Below are 22,499 nucleotides of genomic sequence, written 5' to 3'. Positions count from 1 at the left end.
TTATCAGCTGATGAGTCTAAAATACATACCCCTCCCTTCCTTGATATTTGAGTTTCTGTTTGAAGTTCATTATACTAGAATCATGTTTAGTGTATCTATTTTAAATAATGGAATAGAGTCACATTACTGAAATTTCTCTGGAAATGACTGCTCAGAGTCTTATCTTGGCAACACAAAAATTCCTGTGAAAATTTTGGTGTGCGAGTGAATTGTTTATTAGGTAGATGCACTTCAATTCCTAATCTTAAGCATATGATCCTAAAATAAAATAAAAGCCATAACTTAATCATTACTGCAAAGCAATTACTGTATAAAGGTCTGCATTCTGTCACCTTTCTTTTCATGTAATATTCCTTAATACCAGGCAGTGTCTTTACCAGTTGAGACAAAATTGCACACCAGTTTCTTGGTTCAATAGTGCTATAGAATTATTGCTAAAGGTTAATTGGATTGTATTTAAGTATATAGTAGATGTTTTAATTCTCTGAAGCTTTATACAAAGAAGTTGGGACACAGAAGTGGAGTAGAGCTACATTCTTTTTATCATATTTTTTCCTGGATATGGATTTGTTGCTGGCATTTGGGCTGTGCACATGTACTTAAAAAGGAGGTGGTGTTTTATAGGATGTCTTGCAGTCACCACTCAGATCTTATCTGATCACTCAAACTTATGTAACTGAATTGATCTTGTTTTTTCTTTCCTGAGTTGCAGAGGGAATTTAAACTTTTGTTTTTCCATGGTAACACACACTAATGTTGGAGCATTTTGTGAGTACAGGAGCAGCTTTGGCACAATGAAGCTTTATGCTAACAGGTTTTTAGATCAATGTAAATGTATTTAAAAATGATAATGGTGGTAGATTTATTGGATATAATTAAGCAACAGGCTGATTTAATGGAGTAAAGCAAAAGGTAGCACATGATTCTTAATCTGAAGTAAAACCTTACACAGAAAATGTGTATGCAGTTTATACCACACCATACTGTGTCTGGTTAGATACACTGCATATTTTAGTGTTCCATTATTTAATTTCTGTAACCCAGCCCATATCTGATCAATCTTTTTATCTTTAGAAAATGACTTTATGCTTCTATTCATAGGTTACTGTGGAAAATTTCTTGCGTGTTTTAACGGGAAGAATCCCACCAAGCACACCACGATCTAAACGTCTTCTTTCTGATGACAGAAGCAATATTTTAATATATATGACAGGTAATTGCAGGTTTCTGTGTGCAATCTATTGATGCTTGCTCAGTTGGATGGGTTTGTTGAAAGCATCAGTAGCTGAAATGCACAAAAGGATCAACCAAAAGATTTTTTTTCTGGTTTTAGCATGTCATTCTAATTAAGAAAAAATGCCTGTAAAGCAGTACGAAGCCAGTATAGTTTCCAATTGAAATGGTGTATGTGTATTTTTTTTACTGTACCAATATTTTGTTTTGTTGGACTGTCTCTGTAGAAAGATAATTGTGTTTACCTTGTTTTAGAAAAATTATCAACAAGGCTGTATATCTTCCTTTAACCCACATTCTTGCCTAACTTCTGATTTTTATCAGGCCATGGTGGAAATGGTTTCCTAAAATTTCAGGATTCTGAAGAAATCACAAATGTAGAACTTGCTGATGCCTTTGAACAAATGTGGCAGAAAAGGAGGTAAGAAATAAGCATTATGTAGACATTGAATACTGAATATCCTGAACATACTCTTAAGTGTGTCTTACTGGTAGGCCTTGCTTACCTGCAGCAGTGTTACTGTTGTTTGTCCATAAAATTGTCTGGAAGTTTGCATTCAGAAAGCAGAGTTGTAGTTTTTGCTTTCAGCTTCCTGCAGTTAGAACTGCTTAAAGGTATTGCTTGGGGCAAACTCACATCCTAAAACTGATCAGGGTGAGCTCCTGTTCCTTAGGTTCTGAGCAGCTGCCCTGTTAACTAAAAAGCAAAGTATGTATATGGTGTTTAAGTAGAAATGGGTAAGGAGGCTGTTTTTCTTTCTTTCAGGTACAATGAATTGTTGTTTATTATTGATACTTGTCAAGGAGCATCCATGTATGAGCGATTTTATTCACCCAATATAATGGCCTTGGCTAGCAGCCAAGTAGGAGAAGATTCTTTATCAGTAAGTAGATTTATGTGATCCTGGAAACAGCTTTCAGAATGCCTGAATTAGAAGCGCAATTCCTGCTGAATTTTAACTAAAGATTTCCCTTATTCTAATTGCTAAATGTATTAGGCATTTTGTGGGTATTTTGTATAAGGTATTTTGACAAAACTTGTAAGTGTACTGTTCCTGTTGGTTTTTGTGTGCTGTCCCAAAGAACCAGGCTAATGATGGATTTCTGTTCTTGCTGGCCAGTTTATGCATTGTCTAGGGATAGCAAGGAATCTTATGGGAAGACTGCTGAGAGATGGTATGAGGAATATTCAATCTAGGACTTACTATACTTGATATAAAAACCAAAATGCTAACCTTCACCTGCTGTAATTATATCCCAGCTGAATTACAGGGGAAGCCATAGGAGAGATCCCAGCCAGACCAAAAGCAGCTGGTCAGGATTACCTGAACCCATGCACTGCTGTATGTAAGATACACTGGCTCTCTGAGCCATGTTCTCAAAGTCCACAGATCTATGCTGGACCATTAAGAAGGGGTTCCCTGCCTTTTGGGCAACATAGATATTACCAGGATACAGTTTATAGATAAACTGCATTGTTCAGCCTATCAGCAGTAGGTTTCTTCACAGCTAGCCATTTTCTTTGCATAATTTGCCTAAGAACAAAAAAAATTAAGCTTAGCTTTTGCAATATGCTGTTACATTCTGTTCCTTCTGCTGAATGCTGAGTTCTCTCCTGCAAATGCCCAATAACTGCTGTGTGTTGTTTTTAAAGCATCAGCCTGACCTGGGGATTGGCGTTCATCTCATGGACAGATACACCTTCTATGTGTTAGAGTTCTTGGAAGAAATCCATCCAGCCAGTCAGACAAATATGAATGACCTAGTAAGTAGAATACTCGACATTCATGAATATGCTAATGACATTAATAGTTCCAAAACTAATCTGTTTTGTCTGTAGGGTTCTTCAAATGCTTTTTATGCTCCTGCTGTTTCTCTCGGAAGCAGCTTTGGAGAGAGGGTTTTTTTTGCCTTTGTTAAATGTAGTTGTGTAATACTTCAGGGATTGTCCTCATATGAAAGTGCTTTGCTGGCTCCAGAAAAAAATAACCAAAATTAGCCAAATTTTGTATTTTAGCTGAAAAAAATAATATTCATTAAGTATTCATATCAATATAATGAATCATTTGCATGTGAAATATTTCAGCAGGAAGCTTCTAAAACCAGGATAGCAGACACTCTGCAGATGTGGAAAAGCAGGCATTGATGTTGTTTTGCAAAGGTAATTAAACAGTTAAAATTCCAACAGTGCTTTCACAAATGTCTGCAGAGACTAATTTATCTCTATATCAGCTTAGATTCCAGACCAAGATAGGTACAAATCCATCAGTGTTTGGACTTACTTATAGCTGAGGCAAACGTTACTGTAGATTTCAGGCAAGAAGCAGAAGGAAAAAAAGAATACAGCCAGGTAACATTTGACAAAATTTATGAAAATGCCTCTCTAGCAGTGAGATGTATACATTGGTGAGATGACATAAAAAGTAACCACATTTGATTTGCTCTATTAACCCTAATACCTGTTCCAATGCTAGTTTCTTTATAGTCATGGGTTATACTTTGGTACCTTGTAGCTGTAGATCCTGCTGTGCCACATCAGTAATTTAAGAGCCACCACTTAAAGAACACATTGTCATAGATTCATTTCTGTAAAAGGAGCAGCTGCTCAAAAGTTTTATGCCACCCTCTGTCTACAGAGGATGGTGTTAGCCTGGCTGCTACATGTGTGCAAGAATTCTCTCTAAACAACCCACACTTGGCAGATTTTATTTTGTTACAGAATTGATTCACTGGCTAAGACTCAAGGTTCTTATTTCTATGGGAATGAAATTCTGTCCTATAATATAATACCTGTATCCCATAATTAGAAGGTAAGTCTAAAATAAATCTTGATAAAGAAAAATATGTAAGTTCTTTATTGATTAAGTATCTTTGACTAACCTGTTAATTCAAATTTCACTGTGAACCAGAAAATTAATTTGTGTTAATAATAAAAGGTAATAAAAAGGAACAGTGCTTTCTACTGTTTAAGACACTCTCTGGGAAGTGATGTAGCTGGGCTGGCCAGGAGGATGTTAATCTGATTATTGTGAAAAGTGTAGAAATTTGTTAGCTGGCCAAGTACTTTTTGAGCTCTTCAGAGAAGATACCTAACTGTGTTTGTGCTTATGTGCCAAATACTCAGGAAGAGCTGAGGGAAGTTTTCATACTGGTAAATTCCTTACATCATGTAAGTCATCTTATCATGCATTGATCTGCTGATTGATGCTCGGGCAGTGGAAGAGAAGGGACACAAGTATATTGTGATTTGTGATAACCTGTTCAAGGCCAGGTTGGATGGGACTTCAAGGCCTGGTGTAGTGCGAGGTGTCCCTGCCCTTGGCAGGAAAGTGGAACTAGGTGATCTTTAGGGTCTCTTCCAATGCAGACCATTGTGTGATCAGGTACTGAGTGGTAATCTGCACACATTTCAACAAGTGTGACCACTTGCCTTTGAGTTGGTGCTTTTCAAGGCTTCATCTAAGTGTTCCAGAATGACATATGGTTAGTCCATGGTAAAGATACAAACCTGTTTTTTTTGCCAGCAGTTGCAGGAGGTACTCTGGCACTGGAGGTACTCTATCCAACTCTCCAACTCTGATTTTTTAAATTTAAATTAATGCTTTCCAAGATCAGGGTGACTTATATTGTTTACTACCTAGTTTTAAAATTAAATGATCTTCAGTTGTTTGATCTTCTGATATGTCTAATGTCTTCTCTTTTTGAAGTACTCTGTATTTGTTACACTTCTTCTATTCTGTCACCTCTTTACTTTTCTCTAACCACTCTTGAAACAGCTTCTCTTCACATGCACCTAGGATTTGGATATTGCATTCCTGCAAAGAATGATACATCATTTTTCATAATCCACTCCACCTACTCCCCACCTGCTCCATCTGTGTTGCTAAGGGATAGCATAAAGCATGTGCAAATGACTGACTATAGGTTTGGTCACAATTCCTTGAAAATAAAGACTACATTGAAATTTGTGCATTTGTACATTGAAATGTTGTACATTTGAACTTTTAAAATAAGATTCAGGTAAGTTTCTAAATGAGATGTCATTTATCATAAAATAGCTAAATTGTTGTTAGAAAAGTTAAGATAACGAAGTTGGAGGAGTTCTTTAGCTCTGTTTGAATTAAAAAAAAAAATTTGGAAAATTTAATATAGGAAGAAGTGTGTTTAACTTAGCCAGTGTTTGCCTTTTCCTTTTTTTGTCAGAAGACCTTGGTTATTAGTGTTAGTCTGCTGTGGGATAATTGGTTTGCAGTCCTTTTTCAGAGTGGTAGTGGATGGGTAGGTTTTTAACACTGAAGTTTTCTTCTCACCGCCACTTCATATTTCTGTTCAAGTTCATATCAATATGTTGTGGTAGTAAACTGTTGCAGGACAGGTTAGAATTAGTTGGGAGCAGTATTAGTTTCCCACTTTCAATGCTGATGCAGATTTTTAGGACATTCATGCTCTCAAAAGAGAGAGAGGCAAGAGACTTACTTGTATAACTGCAGCATAAATTTATGCTTCAAATAGTGGGATTAAAACAAATGCTTTATTTTTATAGTTTAGTTCAGAGACTCAGTTTTTATGTTTGTGTCCTTAATTGGAGCAAAGCTGGAGAAGATTGATAGTGTTTTGGTGAAAATGAGAACTGTAGCCAGTTTGCATGTGCATTAACAAATGGCTTTTGTATGGGAAGCCTGATGCTGATGAGTCTAGTTCATTTTCACCACAGGGAGGATAACAAGGGAATGATTTGCCCCATCTTTTCTTTTGCAGCTGTGTGATAGCAGCCACAAGAGAGCTGGGATTCTTTAAAATAAGAGCTGAGTGTATATGTGTGCTTGTCTGCTTCAGGTAAAGGTGAAAAGTGAGCTGAGGTGTCCCTGGACAAGCAGCCTAATGCCATATTCTTACAGGCTTGGGCTAAAAAGGGATAAAAGAGAAACTGGAATAGAGCAGAAGGGAGGAATGGGGAAGTAGAATCTGTCCTCTATGAAGAAAAGCCAGATAGATTGTTTCCTCTCTGGGAAACTTTTGGTAATGAAAGTTGTCCAGAGAGAATGAGCAACAAAAGCCTGTGCATTTTGTGTCAGGCTGAGCACAGTATTTCTGCTGGGAAGTATGACTTGAAACTCACAGGTTTTTGCCAGTCATAATCTGAGATAATTCAAGTTGTATTTGCACTGAGCTGATTAGGACCTGTGGTTTTGTCATAAGGATGCAACCTTGTAAGAGCTGACCTATGATGTAATTTAGGTATATGAGCTCTAGTTCCTGTGGTTGATGGACCTTTTTGTGAAAATCACTTGGAAAATGTAAGATTAAGAAAGATGAGCACCCGTGTGGAGAGTGACATTCTTAGTCCTGTATGTTAAATCTCTTGTGCAGAATGTTCTGTGTGGCTGGAATGTGAAGGACTCACATAACCTGCACTGGTACCAGGTGATCTGTGTTGTGGGACTTGTGCAAAACAGCTTTGTGTCCAGCATGCATTTGTATTGCCTTCAGCGCCTGCTGGGTACATAACAAACCTGTTACTTAATAGACATCCTGTCTTGCCAGGTGTTCTAAATGCTACAACAGATCTGTCACTGTTCCTTCTGCCTTTGTTAGTGCTGGTTTTGTCTTTCAGGTTTTGCAGCGTGTGTGGGATATAGGGGACCTGATATGTAGACAAAATACATGGATAAAATAAATAATAAGGTTTGTAGGTGTCACAAAATGTTTGTGAACTTAATGTAAATAAAGCACTTCTTGTATTTGAAGATGCTATGCATTAATTTGTAGGCTATAAGTTAGAAATGAGACCGTTGGATTTTTTTTTTCCCTGATCAAAATGTAAATTTTTGCTTCTTTATGAAGCCTTCAACATAGCTACTTATCAAAGCTGGTTTAATTTTGCATGCCTCCTTTTGGTAAATATGAAGAATTTATGCCAACTTGTGACTTCTGGAAGGTTATAGCAGCATTGCTGCATCTATATTCAGCAATATATTTGTGCATTTATCAGTTAGATGTAATTGATGGTTGGCTTTCAGAGGAGCATTTTTAGACTCCAGTGGCATTATTGTAAGGAAAAAGATTTTCAGAAATGCTTAATCAAGATGTGTATGCATTTTAATATGTTTTTTCAACCATTTTTTTCAGCTATGGAGCTTGTACTGAAATCATTGCAGGTTATATGTCTTATTTATCTTTCTTGTTAATAGTAATTTCATTCTGGAAGGCGTATGTAGCGAGTGTTGAATGAGGGACAGGATGTGATTGTCCATCTTGGTTTCCAGTTTCAGGTCTGTCCAAAAAGCTTGTGTGTTTCCACCCCGGGGCACCGGACGGACCTGTTCCAGCGGGAGCCTCAGAACGTTCTGATCACAGACTTCTTCGGCAGCGTCAGGAAGGTGGAGATCACCGCAGAGACGCTTTCCTTGGACCGCCGTGTGCCTGCCCTGGAAAGCAAGTAAGTGGGCATTATTTACACCTGGTTTCTATAGCTTTGTGCCACAAAAACAAAGCAGTTGTTTAACTGCCAAGGAAAAAGACTTCCTGTCATTTCTTACAAGGAATCAGGGAATTAATGTGGACCTCCTACTGTCACGAATTTGTCAGCTGAAAACTTTGTTTAAAAGTGCCCTCTCCTTTCCTGACCCTTGTAAATAAATGCTGCATAAGACCAAAGTGTGGATGTCAACAGCAACAGAAGTAGTTTAAAATTTTCTTTCTTCCTTAATGTTTCTTCTTTAGTGCTCAAATATTTTGTTACTGCAATTCCTGCTTGTGGTAATTTGCCCCTCCCAGATAAGCTCTGAGTATAACCCATCAGGTTAGGTGCTTGATAAGAATTACCTTTTTAATAAATTCTTTGTTTCAGTTCTCTGAATTCTCTGGCCTTTGACATTATTCTGTCCTGAGAATTTCTGTTCCTGAGATGTAGTGATTCATTTGATTAAAATTACTCGTTCAAGTTCATTGTTTGAAGTCGTAACAGGGCTTCCATTACTTTGTGGATAAAGAAAGAAGTATAAACTTCTTTGTATTTTTGGGATTCTGTTGCCACCTATTGGGAAGATGTAAAGGAAGATGTGCTTGTTCTGTAGGGTTTATTTAGCATTGCACTTCCATTTCTGTTGCGTCTTTTGTGCTTGATGATACTGCCCTGTAGGAGGGGGAAGCAAAGGATTGAAATATTGTGTTATGTCAGGGACTAAATACTTTTCAACACATAAATTTCAAGCCAGTGGATAGCAGTTTTATTTATTTTCAAGGTAACAGTAACTCTGGTCCTTGTCATTATAAATATCCTGCAAGGTTAAGTGCATTTCATATTTTACTTTCATATTATATTTATATCTGCATATTTTACTTTCATATTGTATTTATATCTAGATTGTATGCATTAGTACATACCATATAAATCTTAAGCTAGTTTTGTGATTCCTTAATATAGAACAGTACTTAGTGCCAGTAAATTGTTTCTTTCACTGAAGAATAAAAAATCTCTTGACAAGTAAAAGACATTTAACATTGCTAGTCAAAAACCGTGATGAAAACTCACCTATGTGGGTTTCTAATTTGTGGACAATTGAAAGGAGAAATAGATTTTGAAGGACTTTATCATTCTGAAACAGGAAATGGCTGACTGGATTTTTCGACTTCTTTGTGTGTGTTAGTTTGGTGTCAGTAGTGGAGAGATTGTTGGTGCCTGATGCTACTGCACTGCACACATGGAAGCATGTTAAGAAATGAGCATTCATGCACAGAGAGGAATATTATCCTTGTGAAATGTTCTGATATTTAATGAAAGCTGTATTACATTATCATGGCAATCCACTTAAATTTGTGAAATTGGAAGGGGTGGGGGCATGCTGGTTTAATGTCTGGTTTAATAGTTCTCCTTTATACAATTTTCTAAAAAAGTACTTAAGTTCTCAGTGTCTTGTTACCATTTGGAAAGGGTTTGTAGACAATATGTTTTTAATGGAGGAGAAGGTATGGAATTAGTTTAAAAAGTACTGAAAAATTGTAGTATAGCTCTAACAGACAGTGATGTGGAGTGCTTAATAAATTCCTTAAGCAGAGTTCTGAGGTCAGTACCCCTTGGTATGACAGCTCTGTTTAGCTACAACAAATTTAAGAAATACAGCTTCAAGTGAATTTATTAAATGAAAATGTTAATGCCTTTTAAAAATGCAGTTTTGGAGCATCTGATCTACAAGAACTAGTTACTCTGGTTTTTTTAAAGAATGTTATGAACATTACACACATCTGTTTCTGAGGGTGTTGAGAAGGCAGAACACAAATTACATGATTTTTGAATAGGTGCTAACACTGATTGTCCCAAAATAATGTAAGAATGACTCCTGAATGAAAGAATATGAGTGCTTATTCTTAACCCTCTCAGTGTCAGGTCATTCTGTGCCTTTTGGGAATGCAGTGGCTGTTGACACAGTGAGGAAAAACAGCTGGGGAAGGATGGGGCTATCACAGCCTGGTTTATTCTTTTTTGTTTCATTGGGAGAGAACTCAACCTAGCTTATTAAAGGTGAAATAATCCTTCCAAAATAGTTATGACTAATCACTAATCTTGTTCATGCCCAACATTGTTTTAAAAGCCCTGATGAAGCAGAAGGAAGTAATAGAGAATTGAATTTGGGCCCTTAAGAGTTTGTAAGATTTATTGACCAAGAGGTATCTGATAGATCACAAGTATATACTACTAGTACATTTATATTACATTGGTTGCTGAGTGTGAAGATGTTTTTGGTTTAATATTTGATGAAGTCTCGAGGCTTCATTCCTTTATGAATAATGTCCTGTGTTTTAGTCTTCCCTCAATGTTAGCTTGATACCTTTTTTCTTCTCCTTTTACATACTGGTGGCAGTAGAATGCTACAGAATGTTTGTGTTACAGAGCATTACCAGAAAATGAAATCTGGCCCTCAGCTTTGACAGTCTTAAGTAGTCTGTGCTAGATCTGATTTGCTTGTTTTAAAGCTGCAGGTGTCACAGGTGCAGATAAGGACATTAAAAGCCAAATGAACAAAAGAGGTAAACCACTGATTACACAGATTATGGGTAAAGAAGATGCTGTCATGTGAGGCATGAACATGTAGCAGGATTGTGCTGCTGGCAGACTGTTCAAGTTCTCATCTTGCCCACTGCTGTGACTTTGCCAAATCTTTTCAATAGAAGTTTGTTCTTTTGTTACACAATTGCTTAGCAATTACTTGGTTGTACAGATCCGCTCCCAGGCCCAGCGTGAGCCGTAGCTGTGCAGCCAGATCAGAACTGGCAGCTTCACGTGGAGCTCGTGCCGTGACATTTGATGAGTGAGGCCTTTGAAGTTTCCTCTGGCTTGGGCTGAGACTCATACAGAGAACAACTACTAATTAACCAAGAGAAGAGGCTTTCTTTCTATCCACGTAGTGGTAGGTGAATATTTGCGAGTAAAAGCTTTAAAAAATAAAGAGAAGGTTCCTCTGCTATTTCCTTTCTTCATAGCTGGTTCAGTCTAAGCTGTGTTCACTTCAAAGGGCTTGTTCTGCAGCTGCCTCAGTCCTGACAGGATCTGTAGCTGCCAATTTTAGCAGAAAATCTGACAGTCTAGGGGTTCTGAGGCTTCAGATAGTTATGTTTTGTCTAAATCCCCATGCAAGTGCAAAAAGTCAGCATTAAGGAGTAGAAGAAATCCTGCTTCTTTGGAGGAGGAGCCTTGCAGGTTTTGGAAAATCCAGTAAATTAGGAGTGTGTGTTTCAAACTTGGATTGTAACTCTACAGCCTGTTGGAACACTTTCTCCCTATCAGTTCTTGTCATGAGGAAAAGAACTGTATCAGCAGAAAGTGTTGGTAAAAATTGGGATGAATATTTCCCCTGAGGGTAGTAAGGAGTGAATTAAAGACAGCATTGTATAAAACCATCCTAATTTAATTGCTTTTGAGAATTAGGCTTTGTATTTAATACTTCTATTATGAAGAATTGTGATTCTTCACTACTGGCAGTGACTGTTTTCCTAAAAAAAATAAATTGGTCACTTGTATTAGGAGGGATGCTTGTAACAGGCTAATTATGAGTAATTGTATCATTTGCAGAATATTACCAGCTAATGTTCTCTCAATCTATTTTGTGTGTGTGTGTTGGTTTCTCTTTCCTGTCCTTTCTTCTTTTCCACCACCTATTTTTAATTTGATGTGCTTAATAATTATAGCTGCAGTTGCAGTAATTATTATAGTTGCAGTAATTATTATAGTTGCAGTAATAATTATAGTTGCAGTTGTCCTGAAGCCTTGGGGGATCCACTTTATGAACCAATAGGTAATTTGTTTATTTGGCAAGTAGATGCTGCTCAGCTCAGAGGACTTTCCTTAAATAAGAATGTCCGGCTTTGTTCCGAGATCCCCGTTCTGTCCGTACCGGGTGCCACAAATGTGTGGTTCTTTCACGTTTCATGAGTCACGTTGCCAGCTCCCGTTGCCGGACAGGGTCCCGGTTCCTGGCGGGGGTCCCGCGCTCCGTGGGGCGGGCAGCGCCGGGCGGCCCCGCGGCCGCTCCCGGCCGGCGCCGGCAGGTGGCGCCATCGCGCCGGAGCGGGAGCGCGGCGGAGCGGGGCTGGGACCGGGACCGGGGCTGGGACCGTGACTGTAACTGGGACAGCGACCGTAACCAGGGCTGGGACAGTGGCTGAACCATGGCCAGGGCTGAGACCGGGACTGGGACCGGGAGGGCTCCGCCGTGCCCGCCCCACGCCCCGCTCTGCGGATTCCCTTCGGAATCAGGCGGGCGTGGAAACGGGGAGTTCTGCTGGGTCCTTGTTCGGTGGAAATTCAACGGGATAACAGGAGACTTTTCATCTTATTTGCCTACTGTCCCAACCTGATAGAGATGTAACATGTTTGAGAGTAACGTAAAAATAGGAAAAAAACCTCAGAATTTAGCAGGTCTCTACGCATCAGAGTTGAATTCCCAGTGGGAATAAGAAGCTGTTACTTTTAAGACCACAAACATTTTCAGATGGGTTTCATAATTTTTCCCATGAAGAACACTAATCAGTTACACACATACTGTATTTTCCTCTGATGTCTTGCAGATTTATTCTGTTCTAGTGGTAAGTTTGGATTTTTTAATCCATGTGCTTTTTAATAGCTTACAAGTAATCAAAGAAGATGGGTGAGCCAATACTTGCTGTTAAATATTTTCGCTGGATTTCCTAAAGTATTTTAAAGTATTTTATTTATAAAATATATTTGGGGTTTTTTTGTTTGCATAAAGATAGGTCAATATACCCCTAGGTCATATATAGTGATAGACATATATACACACACTCCCATATCTGCTAGTGTAAAGGAACCTTTCAAGGTAATACAATTGAAATTAGTATGAAGACTATAGAAGGAAAAATTACATAGGAGGGCACAATCTCACTAGTATAATGTTGGTATAAAATAAATAAGGATGAGTGAAAATGTCGAAAAGAACTGCAAATATAAATTGTGTGGGGAAGATTTTAAATCCACTGAAGTGCTGTGCTTGGTAATTACAGTCCCTGTTTAGCAAGGTATTTTAAAAAGCAGCTTTGAGCAATTTATTTTTTGTTCCTTTCAAAGGATTTTTGACCATGCATTTTGACAGATATTGGGGGTTTTTTTGGTAATTAAAAAAAAGATTTTGTGTCAAAACTATAGCTCTTGACTCAGACTTTCTTTGGTGATTTTTCCCCCTCTTCCTCCAAATTTTTGTTCTGTGTGTGATCCTCTATTTTTTCTATGAGAAACCTTCAACTGTTGTGCTTCTATCATTTCACATTTTCAGTACAACACTCCTTTGTTGAAGCTATATATAGTTAGTTATTTCTAGGTATAATTTTAATAAGCAAAGAAACCTCTTGGTCTGTAGAGGTACCATGAAGCACATGCAAGTCAATGGTATTTTATTGGATTCAGCTTTTGAATCAAGTTCAGTACCTTTACATTCTTCACAAGTGACTTTGATATGCCAGTTGACTTGGGCACATATAGTGTTAGGCAGTCTAAAATTGTTGCATGGCAGATTTAGTGGGAGATCTTGAGTATGTCTAGTAGATTTTAACATCATCTAGACAGCTTGAGAATATCTAGATATCAGAGGGTATTTAATGTAGGGTTTTTATTTTGTTTTCCTTTATGCACTCCTTTTTATACCTTTCCTATGTAAAATTCTTGTTTTGTTTCATTATTTCTTCTTCATCTCTTCTCCCTGTGTGATCTTTACCTGCTATTATTTTTGCAGTTGAGCAAGCTGCTTTATAATTGCAGTCTCCTGAAGTGCTTGTTATTCTTTCTAGTGCTATTTATATGGAGGTCCTGGCTTTGCTGCCCAGGTGCTAAATAAAAATTAATGTCTGTTCCTAGTGGTATTTCTGTAGCTGTGTGCTCTATGTTGCTGCTGAAGAAGATCATGAAAACAGCTGTAGTATTTGGCATAAGTCTGACCAGGAAATATTTTCATGTAATTTTGGCATGTTTTCAGCACTGTGAGATAACATGGGAATTTCAATAAAACTGTATTACTGTTATTTGCTTCCTGTCAGAACAGAACAGAGCTGCTGTTGATGTTTGTTACCCTTCTTGTGTGATTTCTAGCAGAGTGAAAAAACAGGGGTGAAGAGAAGCAGGCATCTGGAAGCAGTGACTGTGGAACTCTTAGGTCTTTGGAATTTAGAGGCCAAGCTCACATCAACATTTGTTATGCCCTAGAAATGAATCTGTGCACATAACTATTAAATTTCCAAGCCTCAAGCAGCATTACTGCTTTTTAAAAACATGGTATTAAGCCATATGCAAATTATTTCAGTCTTTGCTGGTTTTCATATTGTCAAAAATCTTACCCTTGATTTTTTGAGCACCTGAGGGATGACCTTCTGGATGGTCAGAAATTTCTGCCTCTGAAAATCCACGTCTTGTCCAAAGCTGTGGAGGGAAAGGGGCTGTGGAGGGAAGTGCCTTTGCAAGGTATTTACATAACAATGGTTAAAAGACCATAAACTGATCTTGGTCTACACCTTCCAGCCCTCTCAATAGGAGGGACCTTTCTCAAGTCAGGCATTTGCTGAACCAAAGCTCTCATCATAGAGTTCTTACATTGATTACTGAAATGCAAGTCCCTGAGGCCCTGTTGTTGGTTTTGGTGAGCTGCACAATGGTCTGGAAGATTGAGATGTGTCCCTGCTTGTTTCTGAAGGCTCTGCTACACTCAGGGAGGTTATGCTGCTCAGTGGGCATACTGAGAGACCTAGTTCTGTAGCAAAGAAGTGAAATGTAAGTTGTGAAAGAAGAGCTGAACTCCAGAAAAAAAAAGCATTGCATTATTGCCAGGCATCTCTTTTCCATCCAGCTAGGTCTTTGAATAGAATTTCTGATATCAGGGGAGCAAGAAAGTCACAATTGCATCAAAGGATGGAAAGAAAACTAGAGGTGATTACAAAAGGCAATTCTGATCACATACAGCACTGGATTTACAGATGGCTTGCTGAGCACTGTTTAGTATTACTTTATAAAATGAGATTGTTTTATGTGTTTGGTCAAGAGTATCAGAAATCTATAGAAACAGATGCTGAATACACCTACTGAAGTGCCCAAGCTACTGTTAAGATTATTTTATAAAATTTGTAGAATGGCAAAATATGAACTCTGAGGTGAGATTGATCTTTCAGGAAAAGACAGTAATACTGTAAACAAAGAATTTACTGCAAAATGGGATTTATTAAGCATTTTTGCTGGCGGAAGATTGATAGCATGAAGAGTTTGTTATTGGTAAATAGCAGGAGAAACAAACGAGAAGTAATGAAGCACAATAAAGTCTTTTGTATTCCCTGGAGTGGAACAAGAAAAGAAAGCAGCATACCTAGGGGGCTGGAGGAATACCTGTTCAGGGGTCGGATATGTTGTATCTTTTGAATCCTAGTAAACTTAATTAGTTTGGCTCCAGTTTACCAGGAGATTCCTGGAATGGCAGCTCTGGATGTTTAGCTTTTACAGAATGGTGACAACCAAGCTCTGCTCTGCCAGTTAAATTGGGCACAAGTTTGTATGATATTGAAAAAGAACTGAAATGGTTGAAGCCCTCTTAGTCATCTGTCTAGAGATCAGAGCTAATTTGGAACATAAAAACAGGCAGGATTTCTCTTTCACAAAATGAACTGGGAGTTGCTAATCTGTGTGTAAGTGTGAAGATGTGTTCATATTCTGTAATGTAGCACCAGCATTTATTGCAAACTGAAATTACTATTTTTTAATGTAACCAAAATATATATATGTTTCTTATGGATGCAGGAATGATTCAAATCAGTGAGCTCCCAAAATATGTAGCTTGAAACCATGAGATTGTTTAGGGAATTACTCTTTCACTTTGTACATACGACATGAAATTAGTGAGAGCACAGTATTACTTGAGCAGCATTTTGGTGACAGGCATGAATGACAATTTAGAAGTAAGTTTGGAGAGGGAGAATGTGTCTTCTAACACCCCAGCCAAGTGTTGAGACAAGAATAGTTCAGTCCACTAGTTCCCAAGAGAAGGCAAGACCACAATGGAAGCTAGAATCTCCTTTCCTGTAGGGAAGGGAAGAATAATTGTTGAGCATTGGTATTCAAAGTTACTTTAGCATAAATTCCTTGAATTATATGATAGCTATTTTAAATTTCTCTTCCTACTAGTTAAAAGAAGCTGCTGAAGTATAGCTGATACACCAGTTTACTCCACTACTAAGGGAATGGTTTATCAGAAACTGAAACAATTAAAAATGTTGCACCTTCCTCCTGCCTTCTGTTGCTGGATTTTTAAGTTTACAGTGTTACTTTCTGTGTAATTCTCTGTGTAATTGCTATGTGAAAAACATACAAAAAAATATCAATTCTGTAAGGACCAGATGCAGAGGAAGAGACTGAATAATACTGGTATATTGGTATAATTTTAGACACTGATTGAAGGATAAGGAAAAGCTCTGTTAATCTTTTGGATTAATCTTCAACAGATGATAATCTTTAAATTGATGTTATGCTTTCACTCTTTCTGTTTTGTATCTCAGTATTTAAAAAATGTTCATTAGACTGTTGGGTTTTCAGCAGTCAGTGATAAATGACAGATGCTTAGATTCATACAGATTCAGATTGTGTGGAAGGTACTTTGTAGAAGTGGGTTACCTCTTGTACTTATTCTGAAAAATGTTTGAATTCGCGTTTAACTTCAGGAATCTGAGTACCCTCATCAAGTTAACTATTACTGAAAGTGGGTTTGCTGTCCTGGGACACTGAATGTTCTTAAGCCAAAGCTGGGTGCATTATCCTGCTTGGGAAAGCCAAAGTGGCTGTCAGAGCAGGCACTGAACTGCATCTCCCAGACGCTGTGGCTGCACCATAGCGGTGCCCGGGCGCTCTGCTCGCCTCTTGCACTTGCACTGCACTGTCGTGGCAGATCTGCTGCCTCGCTGGGAGGGGAAGGGGATGCACTGCAAGGAGAGAGGAGATGTTCTGTGTGCTCCTGAGGGCTCTGTGGCAGAGGGGCAGAGCTGGGCTGTGGCTGGGCTGTCTGGCTGAATGGCACCGCTCACTGTGCAGTTTGCTCAGACCCCACTGGGCTCTCAGAGGGATGGGAGGCTGGGGCTGCTTGGTGCCAAGAAGTTCTTCCTGTGGCTGCCTTCCTGGAACTGCAATCCAGGGTCACAGTTCTGCTGGCAGAAGCTTTCCAAAACTGGGGCCATATCTGGCTTGCAGATGATCCATCTGAATTTCCTCCCAAGCAGCACAGTGCTCTGAAGGATAGGAGTGGTTAGATCTTCTATGCCATCAGAAAGTGTACCTAAGTGTAAACTGTGTGAAAGGAGTAGATAAGAATATGTTTTTCTTCTTGTTCCACAATAGTTATTTAAACTTAGCAGGTGGGGTAGTGCATGTAGTATTCTAGTTGTATTAAATAATTTGAGTGAGCTAAAAATCAGAAAGGGTTTCTTGTGTTCCTAGATGATTCTTGATCCTGTGTTATCTACAAGTCAGACAAGTTATCATAAATATGCTCTAAAATTTTAGTAGTATTTTTGTGTTTGAAATAGTAGGACAAAGTTACACCTCTGAATAGTTAACAATTTATAACTCTTTTTAGTTTGGGAGAATATAGTGAACCCTGTAGTTGCTCCTAGGTTTATCTCAATTTAACTGTAACATAATATTTAAGCTTCATAGTTCCCCACTGGCTAGTATTTTTTTTTTCTGTTGGTTACTTAAGAGTCTGAACCATGACTTCCTGCTAGAATAAAATAGGAATGAAGACTTCTTGCTGTAGGTCTAAATTTTAGCTGGGGAATTGGAGCAGAGCAGAACAGCCACTAAGTGAAACTGCTCTAAATCTCAGCCATAGAGGACATAACCTCTGTTTCTTCCTCAGCTGTCAAATAGAGTGCCCTAGTTCCTTTTTCCTTTGTGTGTGGTTTCCCTCTGATATAGTTTTTTACTAACAGGTACTTTATTACAAAATATTCTGAGCTGACTTCTGTCTTATTAGATGCTTATGGATGTCTCCATAAAAATATATGGCATATCTGTAAAATGGATAAATCTGCACTCTACTCTAATGTTTTAAAACTGGAAACTGTGTGCATACAAAAAATGTGGTTAGATGGAAAATTGTCCTTAAATCAGAATATTTCTATGTGGTTTGCAAATCTAATGGCACTACTGAAAAATATTAGGCTCTTTATTAATCTGTGGGTTTATAAAGTAATTTAGGAAGGACAAGAGAAAATATTAGCTAGCTGTGGCAGGGAGACTTCTCATGCCATAGATTCAAAGATGATTTACATCAATCACTCTAAATATTTTATAGTAATAATGGTTGCATTGATGTGATGTGTCTGATCAGTTACTAATGAGCAGCTGTGTCATGAAAACAGCTTCTCCAGTTGTCATTCTTGGGGATGCTTCCAGCAGCACTGGAAGCCATGGAAAGGTCATGGATGAGGAGACATTTCCAGTTGGTGGTGGAGTGTGGGAGAAAAAAAAAGTAGTTTTTATATGTAGCTGTACATATTCTGCAAACAGAGGGATTCCATTCTGGTCACAAAATTTTTACTGTATTGCACTATTGAGGTTTTGTGCAAACATAATTATTTCTTTAACACTATGGGAGAGTACCCATCAGCCAGTTCATAATTCTGTGCTGTATTATGACTGTTCTTAAGTTCAGATAATAGTAAATATAAAACATTTAAAATTACAGTGCAGTTCTTAGAAGATTATCATTATCACTGCATTGAATTTTGTGTACATTTATGTGAGTTTTATGGATGAAAATTATCGATGCAAGAGATGTCTTAGAATAATAGTGATTAGTAGTTTGATGTGGTATTTATTTTTGGTCATATATCACTGAGGAGGTACTTACTTGGTTTTTAGATAGCCTAGGTAATTGTTTCTAACTGATTTCTCACTGTTTCTTTCTGCTATCTCGGGATGTAAAAAGAAGTCCATTATGAGATACATTGAGACTGGAAAGAAAAAGTGGGGGGAGGGGAAGCTCATTTTACATCTTGGTAATTATATCATAAAATGGAGCTATGGAAGAGACCTAATTGCTGTGTGACTATTGCCTGTATCTTGCTGTGAGCATAAGAGAAAGCTGTAAAAAATGTGGCTGATACAAATATCATTGGAAAGGAGATCCCACCTACTGAGGAAATCCAACCATCTTTAATGTGCCAAATGAATATGCAACCTGCACATGGTAACAAACTGAAGTCTCAGTAAAACTAGGGTAATGCAAATTGAAACAGGGAATAATTAATGTATTAATGCCTTTTATGCCTGCTGTGCTCATCTAGTAATCAGATTATTTTGTTAAATGTAATTAGAATTGTAAAAAGAATAATTATGTAATAAAGCTAACTTCACCAGAAATTTGAATAGAAACAAAATTGCTGAAATGAAGTGAAGCAAATTGTAGATTATTTATTTTCACCTGTCCTTGTAAAATAGAAGTGTAATTTTGAGGCAGGCTTCTTACATACGGAATTGAAAAAGGTTACTAGAAGAGGAGGGCATCAGGAAATCAGTATAATGAGAAGTAAGAGCAATATGCATGATAGTCATCTACTCAAATAAAAAAATAGCTTCTGATTATAAAACCTAAAATTAAGGCAAATTTCCATAACCATAATAAAAGACAAAAAGATGAATTATAACTGTTGAAGCAAAGGATATTGAATGCAACCTATCCCCAAAGAAAGTAATACAAAATCGTTTTCAGAGTTGAATTCTGTGGAGGAGTAATTTTCTTAGCTTGTAAAGCCTTTTTCTTTTTGCTTGTGTTTTTGATACTGCTTAAGAGAATGACACCATTAAATGTAATTAATTTTAGCAAAGGTTATTTCAGTAGCCCACTCTGCTGAACTGGATCAAACTCCAGCACAGCCCTGTAAACATTACAAGTCAGGGGCCAGATTCAGGTAATTCTCTTCGAGTAAAACTTCAGTCTAGTGGGGCTACTTTTGGACCTTGTTTAGTGAGTGAAGTAGTTAATCTCTTTCTTGCCAAAAGTTTGGCATGGATTTATTTTTTTGAATGTTCAGTCCTGTATGTTCATTTAATGTTGTGTCATTTAATTAGCTCAGTCTGATTTGCTGTGTGTTACTTTTGGTGAGTAAGGTGGTAAGTTCTTCTGAAAGGTTATTCCTGTCTGGAGCAGAAAAAGATAACCTTGTCCTGTAGAAAATATCAAGAGTGCAGCAAGGGAAAGCAAACCTTTAAGACCAAATCCACATTGAAAAATTTAGCCCTAAACTTAAATATTCTTGGAAAAATAGATTTAAACTAGAATCTTAGGGAAGAGTGTTTGGAAATGGCTCAAACCTTTGCATGTATGTAATCTGTTTCTTGGCATATGCAGTTTGTTTCCTGTAGGGTACAGATTAACTTGGTAACAGACTGTGTGCTGATCTTAAGAAATAGTGGATTAAAGTGACCAGAAGTATTTGTTTCTGTGACAGGAAGATTTGGACTGATGCTAATCCATAGTGGAAATGCAGTAAATAACACAGCTCTCATTTAGTTTAGTTGTGTCCTTCTTAGTCTGTGTCAAACAGCAGTGATTACTTTTCTTTCAAAAAGTTTCCACACAAAGTCTTCTGTTCCTCAAGTATTGCTATTTTTAAAAATTGGCTTTATCTTTCACCTGCACAATATGCAGATTAAAAGAAAGAAAGAAATGTACTCAGACATTTAAAAACAAACAAACCAACCCCCTGAAAACTCCCACTTTAATTGCTAGTTTTCAGAATTTAGCAAAACTTACCATTTTTTCATTTGCTCTTGTGAAATACCAGGATTCTCATCTGGTACAGTATCCAGCACCTTAGTCAAAGAACTATTGTTATAGAGCAGATAAGATTAAAAAAAAAGTCATTGGGTTTGATGAAAACCTGCATGAACATTGAGGGGAAAAAAGCCAAAGTTACCATAGCAACCACCAGTGCTTTAGAAAATAGCTGAGTAAAAAGAGCAGAAATGTAACAGAAAATATGAGGGCCATTTCATAAAGCATTAAAAATAAAAACGAAATTTAAGGCAAATATGATTACTGCTCAGCTTTTATCTCAGAAATCCCTGATAAGCAGCAGCTTGTCTTTATTTAAAAACAGGACCATTGTTGATAAAGTTTTAGTGTTTAGTCCCCATTAGACCCTATTAAGGCGATACTTTTGTGAATTTGGTTAAAAATGATTGAAAGTTTTATGAGTTGTTGATGGTTGGGGTTTCTTTCTTACCTTTTTTTTTTTTCTCTGCAAATGGTTTTCTGAGCAACTGCAGTCTTAATCTGTGCTCAAGAGAGGGCTCTGAAAATGTCCTTTATGGTACAAACATGACCAAAAGTCCTATTAATAAATGTGGTTCCACAGTGACACTACTGTGAGTTCTTCATGATCACACAGCACTGTCCTTCAGGGCAGGAGTAGCAAAGGCAGCTTTAGAATTCATGGACAAAAATTTCAAGAGACAGCTACATTGCTAAGTTCAGGGGTGTGAGCTGCCCATTCATAGCACCTTTACTTAAAAGAACAGGTACAGCCTGTCACCTGTGCCTTTGTATCTGAACCTACATTCTGGTATCAGTGATTAACTTAAAGGTGAGCTTTCATACTTCTTTTGTCTATTTGTCTTTCTGAATGGAGTCAGCATTCTGCAGTGCATTGGTATTGGGTAAGATCTCTTTTGTTTTGCCTATATATTGCTTCATAGTTGTGCAGGATTCGATTTGATGTGGGTGAGCATCAAATGTTCATGGGATAAAATGGCAGGCATCTTTTCTTTCCCAATTACCACGTAGCTGTTGTCTTAAATTTGATCTTAGTCCTCATAGAGCAAAATGGCCCATGTTGGAACCATAACTAATTAAGAAAACTATGAAAAAAATCACTTCAATATTCTGTCCTGAAAAACTGCTTCACATGAGGATTGAAACAATCTAAAAGTTTGAGTATGAAAAGGAGAACAACAAACACTTTATCCTTTCTTTATAATACAGTCTGATTCAATTCTTGCCTTCTCTTCAAAGACTGTGTTGTTGTGTGCTTGGCTGCAGCAGAGTTATCCTCTCCCATTGTTAGAAGATGATTCTGTGTAGTAGGAGATGGTACTTAACTGTCCTAGACAGAGCTGTAGCCTGGGGCTTTGCGTGCATGTCACAGCAGTTCTTACTGGCATCTGTTTCTTTTGGAAAAAAAGGCATTGTTTCTGAACAAACAGATTTTGGTTATTTTATAAACCACTGTGAAACAAAAGTATTTTCCTCTCCTCTGGTCTCATGTGGAAGTTTATAGAAGGCTAAAAAGTCTTGCATCGTTCCCCAAAGTCTTCCTGTGCATCCAAATGAAACATTTGTGATGAGTTCCATATTGTAAAGTGGGTAGAGCCTTTTTTTCTCCCCTGCTGTTGTCAGAGTTACAAATACACGTTTGTATGGAAGTGAGAACTGAAACTGATAAAGTTGAAATCATGAAATTGTGAATTTTGTAAGAAGGGAAGGTGGTGTGAATTTCTGTAAATGCTTAAGGTTCCTTCTCTGCAAAATTCACATGGAAGACCTAGAGGCACTTTGGCACTGATCTCTTGTTTAGCTTCCTCATCTAAAAACGTTCTGTAGTTCCTTTATAGCATGACTTCTGCCCCAGATCAAATGCAACTGATTGCTTACTCCAGTGAGTTCTTCCCTAGGAATAACCAGGAAAAGGATGTATTCTGGACAGGATCATTTTAGGGTTTCAATACA

The 22,499-nt window shown here is 37.7% G+C and overlaps 1 protein-coding gene across 2 annotated transcripts in view; it reads left to right on the top strand.

Moving 5' to 3' along the window:
• PIGK (phosphatidylinositol glycan anchor biosynthesis class K) overlaps positions 1-22,499 on the top strand; it is a 64,268-nt gene that overhangs the window by 6,000 nt on the left and 35,769 nt on the right. For both annotated transcript variants that reach the window (XM_059854051.1, XM_059854050.1), the window contains exons 5-9: positions 1,102-1,213; positions 1,558-1,654; positions 2,000-2,117; positions 2,888-2,998; positions 7,500-7,672. In XM_059854051.1, coding sequence (XP_059710034.1) covers positions 1,102-1,213; positions 1,558-1,654; positions 2,000-2,117; positions 2,888-2,998; positions 7,500-7,672 — 611 coding nt within the window. The remainder of the gene's footprint in view (positions 1-1,101; positions 1,214-1,557; positions 1,655-1,999; positions 2,118-2,887; positions 2,999-7,499; positions 7,673-22,499) is intronic.

Source organism: Haemorhous mexicanus, chromosome 9, assembly GCF_027477595.1.
Source record: "Haemorhous mexicanus isolate bHaeMex1 chromosome 9, bHaeMex1.pri, whole genome shotgun sequence".
In the NCBI taxonomy this organism is placed as follows: Eukaryota; Metazoa; Chordata; class Aves; order Passeriformes; family Fringillidae; genus Haemorhous; species Haemorhous mexicanus.
Note: the sequence above shows the minus strand (reverse complement) of the source record. Positions and strands in the feature narration are given on the sequence as shown.